The 14,409-nt window shown below is 42.9% G+C and overlaps 1 protein-coding gene across 3 annotated transcripts in view; it reads right to left on the reverse strand.

The window, feature by feature from the left end:
- Nucleotides 1-14,409, reverse strand: part of Pkc53E (Protein C kinase 53E) — a 235,858-nt gene that overhangs the window by 75,505 nt on the left and 145,944 nt on the right. For 2 of the 3 annotated variants that reach the window (XM_065431311.2, XM_065431310.2), the window contains exons 3-5: nucleotides 5,792-5,874; nucleotides 4,536-4,647; nucleotides 553-681 (exon numbers count right to left, since the gene is read on the reverse strand). In XM_065431311.2, the coding sequence (XP_065287383.2) occupies nucleotides 553-681; nucleotides 4,536-4,647; nucleotides 5,792-5,874 (324 nt within the window). Of the gene's footprint in view, nucleotides 1-552; nucleotides 682-4,535; nucleotides 4,648-5,791; nucleotides 5,875-6,651; nucleotides 6,779-14,409 lie in introns of those variants that run through there. The other variant, XM_065431312.2, reaches the window with a different exon arrangement.

The raw sequence follows: 14,409 nt of genomic DNA on the forward strand, positions 1-14,409 counted from the left end.
AGCCTCATGGTTGCTTTTGTTCCAACTACAGTTCGACACGCAGGCTTATTACAAATAGGGAGGCAACAGTTCCTATGCAAAACTTAAGACAGGTTCATTTTTACATACAACATATGCCGTTTTGTCGGACATATGCTGTATATGTCAAATAAGGAATGTGAGATAATACATATATTAATACAAAACAAAACAAAAATCCACAAACCTATACCATCACAAGTAGTAAGGAAAAATATAATTTTTATGTCTAAAACATTTTTACCTTTACTTACAGAACTAGGTATAGAATATACTGCTGTCTGTAGGTAGTAATAATCTTCAGAGTTCCTATACTCTGTGTGCAGAGGCACCATTCCAAATATCGAGAACTGTACGTGCAGTATAGTTTATCATTCTGTATATGCACGGGCAGCTAGAAATTTAACCTTCATGGCCAGCAAAGCTTCCTCGTGGGTACAGCAAATGACACCTGTTACATTCCTGATATCTGCTGAAAGGCCACATGAAAAATACAGGCGTAAAGTTGTCCGACATAATGGATGTGCAACGCACCTTCACAGGTGAGCCGCGTAGTGGTTGCCGAAACCTTCAGGTGGATACGCCCTCGCCGTTCGGTGTGGTCGCAGCCACAAAGGTTCGGCACACTCTCTTGGCACCGTTTGTGCACGTTCATGTCGCAAGCTGCACATAGAAGGACACAGATATACATTCAGTGCACCTCCATACATACCGATTCTTTGCACCACTGCTGCTGGAAGAAGAACCACAAGATCGCGCAAGGCAGAAACTGGGGACAGAAAGCATCAAATGCAGCGCTGCTGTCAAAATATTTGTCAACAGATCACCTATGCTGAGCATGCAAGAAATTATGTAAGATGATGGAAGGCATGCATGGCATTTTCTCTCTTTCCACATCACACATTAGTCACACAGTTTCGTATTAAGATGAAGCTTTAGCTAAGGGCTCACTCTCGTGCCTCCAATTCAAATAACACAGTATTTTACAAGACAACCCCTGTACTGATTTCCATGAAATTTGTTGCATTTGAGAAAAAAGGCTAAATTGGAGTGAATTTTGCAAACCAAATTGTGATTTGGGGCCTGAAATTGCGTCCTTTTTTTTCATTTTTTACTTACAATTGCCACAAATCAGCAAAAATAGAAGCAGAAAGTGTACAAATCCTTAACTCTGCACCAAAAAACAGGCATCACAGTTCGGTAAACTGTATCCGTTAAAGCATCTAATGCAGCTAAATGTGATATACATCAATGTTCGATTTACATGAATTTGTAAGAATGTTTACAAGGGCATTGCGAAATTCCTACTCATATATGAAAAATTAAATTCTGGGGTTTTACGTGCCAAAAGACGCAATGTGATTATGAGGCACGCCGTAGTGGGGGATTCCGGATTAATGTCGGCCGCCCGGAGTTCTTTATCGTGCACCCGACGCACGGTACACGGGTGTTTCTTTACATTTTGCACCCATTGAAATGCAATCGGCGGCGGTCAGGATTCGATCCGGCACCTTTGGGCTTAGCAACGCAATCCTCCTCACATATTAGTGGTACATTTCAGAGGTGTATAACGTTAGTTTTGTCCTCTTAAGGTGTATTATTAGGTGCAGTTTACAAAAGTGCAATATCGTTTTTCATTACCAAGTTACACACTTGCCAACTTGATAGTTTTTATGAGATATTGCAATTGTCAACTATTCTCATTTTAATAAATCGGCAGCCTAATAAATGATCTGCTTCCTACAGTCACTAGATATTAACTTTTCCTTTTACATGCAACAAACTTCATCAAATTCGGTGCAGTCATTGTCGAGAAAGATGGTTCTCGATTTCCGTGAGCTTAGACAGAAAACTCCAAGCTAGAGCTTCCTCTTAAGAACGCATTTTTCTGAAAATTCGCAGTGGAGTTGGCACATGCCACCAATGCGGCAGTTCCTCAGACATGGGCATGACAGGCAGCACATAAATTTGCCTAAATTGTGCCCATCTAGCTTCGAAAAACCTACGGAGTTTTCATATCAATGTCTCTTTGAAGCTTCTTTTCTTTCATCCCAAGCTTTCTGGATAACAACAGGGTCACATTGTGCTTGAAGTGCAAAGAGATGTGAGCCCACAAGAGTGAAGTACGTTGAAAGGTCCTGCATGCTTCTCTAATGTTTACACCACCTCTTGCACTGTGAGTGAAATCTTTACCAGCTCACTCAGCCGTGCACTTTGGCCTCATTTACCTTAGTCTCATTTTAAGCTCCTATTTCCGCTATTCGATGGCTTTCAGAAGATTGCAAACAGCTAATTCTTCATAAATTTCGAAATTATAATCAAGTACGGCAAGTTTTGCTTACCAAACATCCCTACCTAGATTTGATGATGCACATAATCAAATGTCCAGTAGAACCTCCTTATTGTGAAATCGTTGGGACAGAGGAAAAAAATCTTTACATTAGTGCCTTCACTGGAGCTCTACAGCGCTATTTTGCCTTTCTGTAACTATTATAAGAGTTTTCTAACCACAGTTAGTTGGCTGTCATTCAAAAGAGCTCGAATTTGCTCTTTACTGAAGTGAACCTTCACATGCTGCTATCATTACATGTATGGATGCTGCCACTGTTTGACAAGCACACCGTGATAGGAAGCCGTGGTGACCAAATTCAGGGCAGCCAGTGCAGACGCGTACTGCTGTAGTTACCGAAACGGTGTGGTGAAACCAAGATGAGTGGGAGCATTGCCTACTCTGTCATAATCTAGAAGTCCATTCTATGAGTCCTCTGTTTCTTCCTTTTTATATCTTTCTTTATTAGTACTTTCGTTTTCTGTCTTTTGATGGCACAACTATTCATGTCCTTCTGGATATAGTTAAGAAATGCATATTTTTATATATACTCACTTATTCCTTATAGTCCTGTTTCTTACATCAATGAAAAAATGTGTGGGCACCTATGGGAGCGAAATTGGGATAGGTTACTCTCTGTTCCCTATAACTGTTAGTTCATTATATATGCAGGTTCACTTTAACACGGTTCCACTGCACTGCAATTTATATGTTGGTAAGCATGCAATAAAATGAATCATTTGTGAACATAAAACAGTTGCATAAAATGTGAAACTAACATACAACACAACTGAACTGCAAAGAACAGACAGACAGCTGGAAAGAGCTGTGTGAATTCATCAGCATCATCATCATCCCTTTTAATGTCAACTGCAGCATGAAGGCCTTTCCCTGTGATCTCCAATTACCCCTGTCTTGCACGATAAATAAATTTGGCATGAATAAATTCATGCCAAACCATATAAAAGCCAACACGGTACCTGCAATTCCCATGGTGAATAAATAATTGCAACATCACATTTATTTATGGTAAGCATAATATGAAGCTTTGATCTCGGTAATGAATGTAGCCAGTGACTGTACAGAGCCATGCTACCAGTTTTGGCAAATGCTTGCAAGGAAATATTGTGGTGATTCCCACATCCAGCATACATTATCTCACAGCTGGGGAGGCAGAGAAATTAGTACCTCAGTATCACAAGCATTTACAATGTTGCAGAGGTCCTTGGATCATGACAATTTTGCTTTTATATCCACTGATAGAAGTCCTTGCAAAGAAGATTCTTCTCTTCTTTTAATTCACACAGGTGAAAGCTTTGTGCCCGTTTCATACTTTTTTAATGAAGTGCCCTATGGCCTTATTATGCTGCTACAACACTGGCTCCCATTATTTGTTGCTCTCTGGTCTATCAATTTGTTTTGTTTGATGAATGCATCTGCCCGATCTATAACATTGCTTCATAAGCAGAATGTGCATAAATTGATTTTACAATGTGCTACACGCATGCAGTACAGCAGAGAGGTAATAAAGAAAACCAATATTATAATGCTTTGCAAGAACAAAATCTACACATGCATAACTGTTACTAGGAGATAATGATCGATTTGCTGCACTTCCTGCACCCATCCTGTCTGTGTATGCTTCACCCTGCAATTTTTTTAACCGAGAACAGATGTCAAGGGAGTGGGTACAAGCTGGGATTCTCTGTACAGCTCCAATTTCATGGCTAAAATCATGGCAATCATAGCATTGCAGATTGAGTCCTGTACAAAAGTTTATTCGAAAAGTTGTGCCAATGGCCTATTGTTCTGATCATGGATCAAGTCGTATCAGGTTGTCCGATTCATTCAGCCTTTCATTAATTCATTAGATGGAAAGCTGGCTTGTTAACTAATGAATGATTTGATCAGTTATGTTCTAATGCGCCGCTGAGTCTACCAGTGATGCTGTAATGGGAAATGATTTTGACCCTATAGGTTTCCTGAAACACACACATAGCTAAGCACATAGGCGTTGTTGTACTTCACCCAATTTGAAATATGGCAGCCGCAGGTGGGAACCGAACCTATGTCTTTGCGCTCAGAACCTTTCATTAAGAATGAAAGGTTCAGAGTCGCATACACGGGTTCACTAGAGCGAGTACAGCTAGCTCCATGTCGCATCCCACCATTCACTGCGCACACTCACCTTTGCATTTGTAGCCCTGATGGATGAGACCGTACAAGAGCGAGCCACAGTGGTCGCAGAAGGTTGGACTGGTGTACGTCTGCAGCACAAACTGGTGCTTGGTTCGTGCATCCTGCGAGAACCGTGCCAAAAAAAAATCACTAACGCAGTTCGACCCAGCTTTGCAATCCTGTGTGCCAGGACTTGTGATATAACTGACATTTTCCACGGAAACCTTCCATCACATAATGCAGGAGAAAGCTACATGCGCATTCTGCTGCTATGCTGACCAGGCCTCAAGCACTGGCTGGCTTCGACTGCATGATGTCGACCTCAGCCCTAACTCAATTAGTGAAAATGTTACTAGCAAATAACAGTAAACTAAATCTCTGATTATCACATATTTACTAATGTGTGCCACCGCTAGTGATGTGCTCCCAAAAAAGAAAGACTATTATCTCCATAAAAATTTTGGCACTTAGCATACAAATCACACATATGTGCATGTTCTCAGTACATGCTAGCATAGGATGTTAACAGGTTGTGACTACAGTCGTAGTGACACATTGATATGTCCATGCTCAGTAATTTTGTTTGCACTATTCGGTCAGAAATTTGAATGCTTGAACATCGAGACATGGCCCATGTCTTTCTCCCCAACAAGTTAGAAGCCCTAAATGGGAGGGTGATGACTCAGAATGTCTGTTAAACCTCTGCAGTACAACTTTGGCCAGAGGTATGTGGCTGTGCTCCCATCATGCAGCTTAAGTAATGACAGCACATGCATAATAGAACATGCGCCAAAAGTATTCTCATGCAACAGACCTGCAAGGACTATTACTAACTAAAATTTACTTAGAGCTGAAAGACATTGTGTAAACCTCATGTACAGCTTACACAGTTCTTCCCCGTACATAAATTCTTCACCATATTCCTTAATATAAAAACCCTCCCGTGTTTCTCTCGAGGCGGCTATTTCAATTCATCCTAGTACATGCCGAAATCACAGCTCAGACTCAATAACATAAGTGGCTAATTGAGCCCTCCCAGGCTTACTTAAATTTTGCGCATGCTCCCACCTACTTTCATGTCATGCAGCAACCAGATGGTTCAGCATCTGGTGACTTCACATATGAAATTCCCTCCTGAACTAAATAAATTTCAGTTGGCTTTGGCATTTATCTTTGTGTTGTCATAGTGTACAATTTTCGTGTCTGCTCTAATAAGGGAACAAAACAGCAATCAGCCTAATAAAAACTTTTGATAAACACACTCACGTCTGAGTCGACGCCCTTGTCCTTGCCAGGACACTTGAAGGTGACAAACTCGTGACACCGCTTGTGCACAACAAAGCTGCATACTGCAAAGAACAATGTGGCCAGACAACAGGGAAGACCTTAATTAGTCTGCAGCCTTTGTTCTCAATGGGTGGTATCCAAAGCACACTGGTAGACTCACAGCTCATGGTGCACCCATGGTGCACAGAAAAGACTAAGGAAAAACTAATGCAGTGCAACAGAACACACACACTGGCAGCTGTAGGTTCATTGGTACTTGAATACAATTTGGTTCGATCACACAAACATCATTCACCATCGCATAATCAGCAGATTAACGAAATAAAATATTCAAGGCATTCCTCATCTGGAAGAACAGAAGTACAGTTAAACCTCGACATAACGAAGTCAGTAAATCGTCAATTTCTTTCAATATATCGAAGTTTCGTTGTACTGAAATTCACTTCACTTGTACTGAAATTCGAATTTTATGCGAATAATTGCAGTTGCCGATCGACTTTTCTTACGCGGAAAGGGACCGCAGAATCTTCCGATTTGTCGGGCAATGAAAGAAAGCACATTTGAATGAGAAAGCAATTCATTCTGATGAAATTGGGAGTCGGCGACGAATGACAGGGTTTCGTGAAACGCCAACGATATCTTCACATCGGCGGTACGAAGCCATGCTTTCGCATGCAGTCTGCCCCCGCGGCTGATAGCATCGCCCGCACTGAGACGACGCTATCACGAAAAGCGCCCGCCGCGAGGAGCGATTGCTTTGTCTGCCTCTCATTCCAACGGGTTACCGAAACTCGAGATTACGCAATCTCCAATACTAAACGCGTGCGAAGACAGCTTACATGGTGCCATGCCGTCCCGGCGCGCCAACTCCTTGCAAGCGCGGCAGATTACCTCTAACGCAGGGTGCGCGGCTGCGTATGCGCAGCGGTAATCACGGCCGAGACGCGCGTAAACTTACTCCCCCCCCCCCCCCCTTCCCTTCCGAGCACGCTTGATCATGTTACCGCGAGCTCGCTCGCCTCCTCCTCTATGTCTTTGCTCGCGCGAGAAGGCGGCACTTGTGAAGCCACCATCTTTTTTAGTCAGTTTTAGTCATAGTCAGTTCGAGTTGCTACACGGGAGGTTTCGAAGGCCGCCGACTCAATAGTCTATCGAGTCAACCTTACAACTCTATCGAAATCTCGATGGCCCTTGAGCAACGGAAACGCACTGTCCTCTCGTTCACAGTGTGCTCGTACTATCGGTTAGAAAGAACAAATCAAACCAAAATTCTCTAAAAATACTATATGTGAGTGTTATTAATCATTCAATAAAGTATTTTTGCCACTTGATATGTGCGAACTGCACATACTCTCGACAACAGCGACATGCAGCGACGCAAACGTTGCCGCAGTTTCGCTACTCAACAACTTAAAAACTAAACATATATGTATCGCAATGTATAAACATGTCTTTAAATGTATAAACAAAAAAACATAGTGCTTTTAAGTGGTTTTAATGTTGCTCAACTTTTCGTGACATGAAAACGAATGGATGGATGGATGGATGGATGGATGGATGGATGGAAGGAAGGAGCGTCCCCTTTGAAACGGGCTCATGGCAGTAGCCACCATGCTCAGCTTTTTTATTTTGCCTTCTATTTTTATTTACCTGTGCTGTGTGTTATTAAAATTCTCGATTTTCTTTAAATACGTCTTCCTACCCTTTTAACATTATGTCACCTCTCTGGTTTTGAGCCACCAATCCTCCAATCGCCTTTTGCTAATTTCTACCGCATATTTATTTACATGACTTATATCTGAACCCTAGTGCCTCAGAAAGCGTGACTGTGGCCGCATCGACGGATCTTTACGAAAGTAAAGATTCGCGGCGCCACACAATTTTACGAGAAACACCTCAACCACTCAACGGCCTTTCTAAAGTGCCGTGTAGCAGCGCGACAACTCCCTTGAGTCGATAGAGTTGTGGCATTTCGAAGGCCGTCGACTGGAAGGCCTTCCAAATGTGCCCGTGTGTATCACACACTTTCCCTCGTACCTAAAGCACACAGTGCGCAGGGCGCCATGGGATCTTATCACACTTGAACTTATACGAGACATGATGTGGCTCCACTTCAGCGGTCGCTCTTGTCGCGCGGCGCGCGACTTGAGATGTGCGTTTGCAAGCAGACGCTTATAATTCAATTCTTTGGCCATCCGCGTCCACGAAGGTTTCCGTTTACTGTCTCTGCATTCTTTGGAGGCGGCAGTGAAATTTCGTTATATTGAAATCGCACACAAACATACTTCGTTATATTGAGGTTATAAATACTTGGCGTTCTATGGACAAGAAGTTATGAAAAGTTAGACAATTCGTTATATCGAGAATTTGGTTACATTAAAGGTTGTTATATCGAGGTTTAACTGTACTTGCATTCGTCATCCACTGGCTGCATTTGCTGAAGATTTGTCTTATTTGGCTAACATGGGAGTTTCGCGAGATATTTTTTAAAATTGTTTTCTTTATTTGGCTTGTGGCTCATCCCTTGCATATGTGTGCAAGAAATATAACAGCCTCATCATCAAGGAACATACAGCTGATAATGAAGGCAATGTAACAATCACTTCTACTGTATGCTGATGACCTTACTCAAGTCTGTCCAGCTGTCAAATCCTCAGATTGCAGGAAGGGTCAAGCAGACCTCGACGGCATAAACTCCTGGTGTACATCTAAAGCTGTATCTTAGCGTCCATAAATGCTAAACAATGCTTGCGTCAACTTCTCATTCTCCTATGGCACCACAGACATGAACACTTCAGGGTCAAGAAGTCCACACAACTACCCACGATTGTCTTCGAGGCATTATCATTGACTACCATCGGGATTTCCCATACCACATTCCTGAGGCGGTCTCAAAAGCATGGCAACTGCAGACCATCACCAGGGCCTAAAAGAGAAGGTGGCGCTGATGTTGTCAAGCTACTTTTCTCAGCATTAGCCCCACCTGTCTTTGAATACTGCCACTCAGTATCTACCAGATTCCCCGACCACACAACTCACATTATCACTCTAGGGAGACTTGTCTCTTAATTTCAAGCTGTATTGTGCAGGCCTCGAATACCTCATGAGTGTACAGATCCTTGTATCTAAGCAGCAACCTAGCCTTGCACTTCGCTCCTATGGGTGCTTTCCTGAGTTTGGTAGGACTCACATTCTGTTTCGACACAAGGACCAGTACACTAAAGAGACATTCTAAGCCTGCACGAAAGAGCATTTTCTGCCCTGCTCACTGATGTTCACCTGGCAGAAATACGTACACTTGTAACAACCTCATCATCTCCACTCAGCTTCCCTGCTTCTTCATATTTACATAATGCTGAACACTTCACTGTCAAAAAAACTAGCCCAGCAATTCATCGAATCCTAAACCAAATGTGGGATCAGCTGTGACTTTACATGCTGCTCCCAGTCCCGTGCAGTGTACCAGGAGGCAACACACAGACATCCGGCTTTTACGAAAAGCTTTCCAGCTTCGTGACACTCAAAGCACTCCAAGCAAAACGTTCTTGCATGGCCTCCGAGAGAGCGTCACACCGTTGTCAGAAATGTTTGCAGAACACTTGACACATGGTCTTGGATGACTTGCATAGTGCCATACTGCAGTGATCACGAGTTCTAGTCCGAGAATCGCGTTCACCTTATTTACGAGTTTAAACGAATAGGAAAAACAAAGCATTTGTTAGTGCAATATTTTCAGGGCAAAATTTGGTGAACAGGGATGAGTAAACCTGAGAAGACAATGTCCTCTGCCCATCACGGTAACAATATGCATAAGCAGGCACTAAAAGACTGATAGTGCATTACAAGAACACTGACAAAACACACAAAAATGAGACAACAAACCTATCTCACTTATAAAATCACCATATCTTTGAAGCGAAGACAAGTCTAGTAAAAAACAACTCCATGCTTATTATGTTCTACAGGCACAAGATTAATTATTACAGGCGTCCATGATGCATCACGTTTTCTGCCACAGGTTGGGCGTATTGCGCATGTATGTAATAAAAACAGGTGGTAGTTAGCATTCTGTTGTTTGTCCTTGGTGCCTGTTAGGTCGCATGTATACGGACCAATGCTGTTATTGTAATAACTACAAAGACACAAGCAAAGACAAGCTGCGTGCACAATCTTTGCAGTGCATGTTCAAATGTTTGGAGGTGGTTTTGTAACTTGCATCGAATGTACTTTCACATAACCTGGAACCACCCAGACTTATTCTCTACACATGCATATTTATGTATTATGTTCGTGGCGGGAGAAAATGGAAAATAACCAATTAGAACAACATTTCCTAAAATAAGTTCTTCCTTTGCTGTCATAGCTGTCATAGAAAATGGAAAACATCTAATTACAATGACATTTTCACAAATGAGTTCATTCTTTGCTGTCATAGCTGTCATAGCTATGACGGCAATCATCAGTTATTTCGCTGCCATAGCTGCATTGTCAAGAAGCTTTACGCAGAGCATAGGCAAACTCTGCTCAACCTTCAAGAGCTCAGACCCTCCTATATTAATAGGATTAATTTCATGACATATCCCTGCCTAGGTTCAGTTCAATTTTGGCATAGGACAACTTAAACAGGCCTCCCGCACTGGTCTTACACAATGGTAGCAAGAAACTGTCCTTGCAAATTAAACATATCTCACTTTCTGCATCCAATGGCATGCTCGTCTTTTGCTAGACATTCCTTGCCTCAGTTCTCGTCATAGTCATAATCAGCTCAGTTTTAGGCTAATTTTCAGTCATAGACAATTGTTCAACTTTCCTGCCTTGTCTCCTGCCGACAAATTATGGAATGGTCTTCCTAGCAATATTTGGTGGCATGTGTTCCGGTTCTTTTATTGTGATAGCAATTACACACTCCAGGCGCATTTCTGCCGTTGGCGTCGCCGTGAGGTTCTGCACAGTCCAAGGGCGATAAAATAATCACCGCGCGCCGTATGAGCGAACGAAAGCTTGCGAGGGTAAGCTGGCGAACGCGGCTCGATCTCGCGTGCGCGAGAGAGGAAGGCGGAGCCGATAAAACCCCTTAAACTTCGTAAAATAGCGACACTCCTCCGCCTTCACTTCTCTCTTTCACGCTCTTTCCTCGACCGTGGCGCCGCCTACACTGCTCGAGCGTAGCAACGGCGCCAACATGCGCTCCTCGCCACTCTGTAGACGCTTCTGGAGCAAAAATGGCGCTGACGCACGGCGCCAGGACCCACGTGATGCTATTAGGCCAATAGCGACGCGGCGTCGGCCAGAGCGCGCGAGGCGGCATTCTTCAAAGCGTGGCACTACTTTACTCAGTTTAAGGGGTTTAGGAGCCGAAGCGCGCCCTCTTGCGCGCAAGGCAGTGGGGTGGGCGAGGGAGAGGGGCATTCTTCTCCGGCGGCTACGGCGCGGCCGTGTGGACGCGCCATATCTTGAAAGCGACCTGCGACGTGGCCGAAGTGCGCGCCCGCCCGGGTCTCATCTTCAAAGCTATCTGCGATGTTTGCAGAGTGCGCGTAGTGCCGGTAGCTTCGCACGCGCCGTCTTTTCCATGTTTCGTTCGCGTTCAAGCGAGAGATGCATGATGGTCAATTCGCAAGCTGCTGCTGCCGTGATTCCTCGCTCCAGCATTTTACAGCAAGTTTTCGCACTCATCTAACGAGATGTATTGATGTTTACCTGCGTGCGCTTGACACGGTGCTTGTTAATTTATTTACTACGCGAATGTTTACAAGTTTGTACGGCCAACAAAGCTATTATTCTTACTTCGTGTAGCGATCTACTAATTTGCTATCGCAATCAGTGACTCGCCTTTCGGGCAAAACTGTGACTTTTCTCATGCAAGCTTTAAGCACCCTATAGTATCCTAACTTCCTTTAACGATGCCATTTCTGTGCTGCCTTGTACATTACTGCCAAAATAAAAAAGTACTTATATGTTTATTGACATCGTTTAAGTTGTTTTTGTAAGTTCTTTTTTCCTTGAGTTTGCTCTATTTTCAATATACTCCTCTTCCTCAGCGCTTCTGCGTGAGCCTGTAATGTAATAAGAGTAAATAAATTTTTGAAACAGCTTGTGGCCTTGCTGTTGGTGACTAGACTATGCGTATTTAGTAGGGTCAAAACTATTCGCGAAAACTGCGGTACTTGTCAATGGACATCCATTGATCTGCTACAGTGCAGACTGACAAATAATGAGGCAGCGTGCGAATACTGCCACATGTACTTATGTATATTTTCCGGTGACCGTCTTTCAACGGCTAACAAATGCGAAAAGCTATTGCTCAGCGCAACACGTGCCTTTTTGTATCGGAAGTTTTTCAAATGTTATCGCTGGTTTTGTCTGTTGCCCATGTTGTCGGCGCGCCTCGTGTAATCAGATTGCGTGTGTGACGCGAATGGCGGTGTGCATTAAAAAACTTAAACGAGCACTATGTGATAACGCTGGAAGGTTCATTGAGCTATGTATACACAGACGATCGGCGAGTGTGCTCACCGCTACCATTGTGCCGAGTGTTACTTGTTTTGCTGGGCACAGGTTCGCCCAATAAACAGTTACTTTCGTTGCTTGCGCTGTACCCCTGTGGTTGTTCACCGTCACTACGTGACAATATGCATTTAAACTTTGGATACACATTGGATGCGCATCTTTAAAGTGAAAGCACACGAGAATATCGCATTTAGTTATGGCTTAATACCTGGGGTTACTTTGGCCACTGGATGGAGCCTCACTATAATGGAAGAAGGCCCAAGCAAGTAATCAAGCAGGTTCTACAGCTGTCCGTTACAAGCAACCCATAAATTGCAGGGTAGCCATTCACTCCACTGAAAAGATTTGCAAATACCAATTATAGTATTCAAGGAAATAAATTTTGTACCATGCTTGTTTCTAATTTGTAAAAGTATATCATTTTATTCACAAGAAATGTGCTGCATTCAATTCAACGGTTTAGACCCCTATTTTTCTTATATATGCATATATGATTAGCATTGTCTGCAACTGAAATATACCATAATAAGTAAGATTTCTTTTCCACAAAAACAAAAGCAGGGTGCTTTTTTTACACTTCTGAGTGCAGTAAAAGTGCCATGTTATACCAATACACCTTTACGTAACAGTAACAATTTATGTGCAATTATGTGCTCGTAATCCGTTCTTTTTTTATTTATTACTGATTGGATGAGGCAACATTTACTGTAACTGAATAATGTTTTCAATAACCACGTACATGCAACCATGCAGTTACGTTAACATAATCGGCTTTTCAATGGCCCTTAATGGAAGCACCATCACGAAACCCTAACAAGACGCTGGCGAACAATGATGCAGCAATGCTTCTTGTTTTGTAGGAAAAAAGTGAGCCGGCGAAATGATCGGCAATGAGGGCTAATGCGTGAAAATTATTTCTTAAGCTTTTGTCACCCCTTCTACTTGGGAGAGCCGACAGAATGCCACACCGTTCTCATTTATCACAACTAAGCCTCCCCCCCCCTTTTTTGTTCTTGTTTTTAAGAGATTTCTACTTTCCTCATCGTACTCTAGGCACCCGCTTATTCTCCCCCTATGGCGGAGGGGAAGAGCGCGCTATGGGTGAGTGAATGTTGCCATAATAATAGTTGGAGTTTTACGTGCCAAAACAACTTTCTGATTATGAGGCACGCCGTAGTGGAGGACTCCGGAAATTTCGACCACCTGGGGTTCTTTAACGTGCACCTAAATCTGAGCACACGGGTGTTTTCGCATTTAGCCCCCATCGAAATGCGGCTGCCGTGGCCGGGATTCGATCCCGCGACCTCGTGCTCAGCAGCCCAACACCATAGCCACTGAGCAAACACGGCGGGTAGTGAATGTTGCCAAGGAAAGCAGTTGCTGCCCTGGTGAACATAAGTTCAATCGATTCAACCTCTAACGAATGACTCACTGTGTTCCACAGGGAACCCAGATGTGTGAACATTGTGCCACTGCGTAACCAGAATGCAGTGCAGAAGGTATTCATACGTTACAACACCGCCCAGTCCTCCAGCGTGCGCACTAAAGCTATTTTTTGTGTTGCTGGTCACGTTTTGCAAAACAATTGTTAGTCAAGATTATTAAGGTGCGAATGGCTGTAGAGAATGCATTAAAATTACAAGGCCAACTCATTCTATTTGGCGTATTTCACTGTAACGTTAATAAAAAATTGCGATAAATGTAACTATTGATAACTAATTACGTCTCTGTAGTTCAATTACTTTAACGTGGCAGTAACTGGTCACAAATAAATTTTTCAACGATATAATTGTAGTCGAAATTTATGCTTTCTTTTCTATATGCGTTCAAGTCTGGACGTTGTGAGAGAAAATACACACAATGCAACACTTATTTCACACCTATTCTTGCCTTTCAGGGCATTTTACAGGCCGCTCAACTTTAATAATGTCTTGCAAAATGATTAGCTCATTCAAAGTGAGCTTTATCAAATTACAATACTTTTGCAAATGTTTCTTGACAGAGACTGGCAGTTTTGCCAATGTAAGAAGCACTTTAGGCAAGTAAATGGAGTAAGCAAAAAAAAAAAGAAAGTAGCAATAAAGTAG

Source organism: Dermacentor albipictus, chromosome 8 (genome assembly GCF_038994185.2).
Source record: "Dermacentor albipictus isolate Rhodes 1998 colony chromosome 8, USDA_Dalb.pri_finalv2, whole genome shotgun sequence".
NCBI lineage: Eukaryota > Metazoa > Arthropoda > Arachnida > Ixodida > Ixodidae > Dermacentor > Dermacentor albipictus.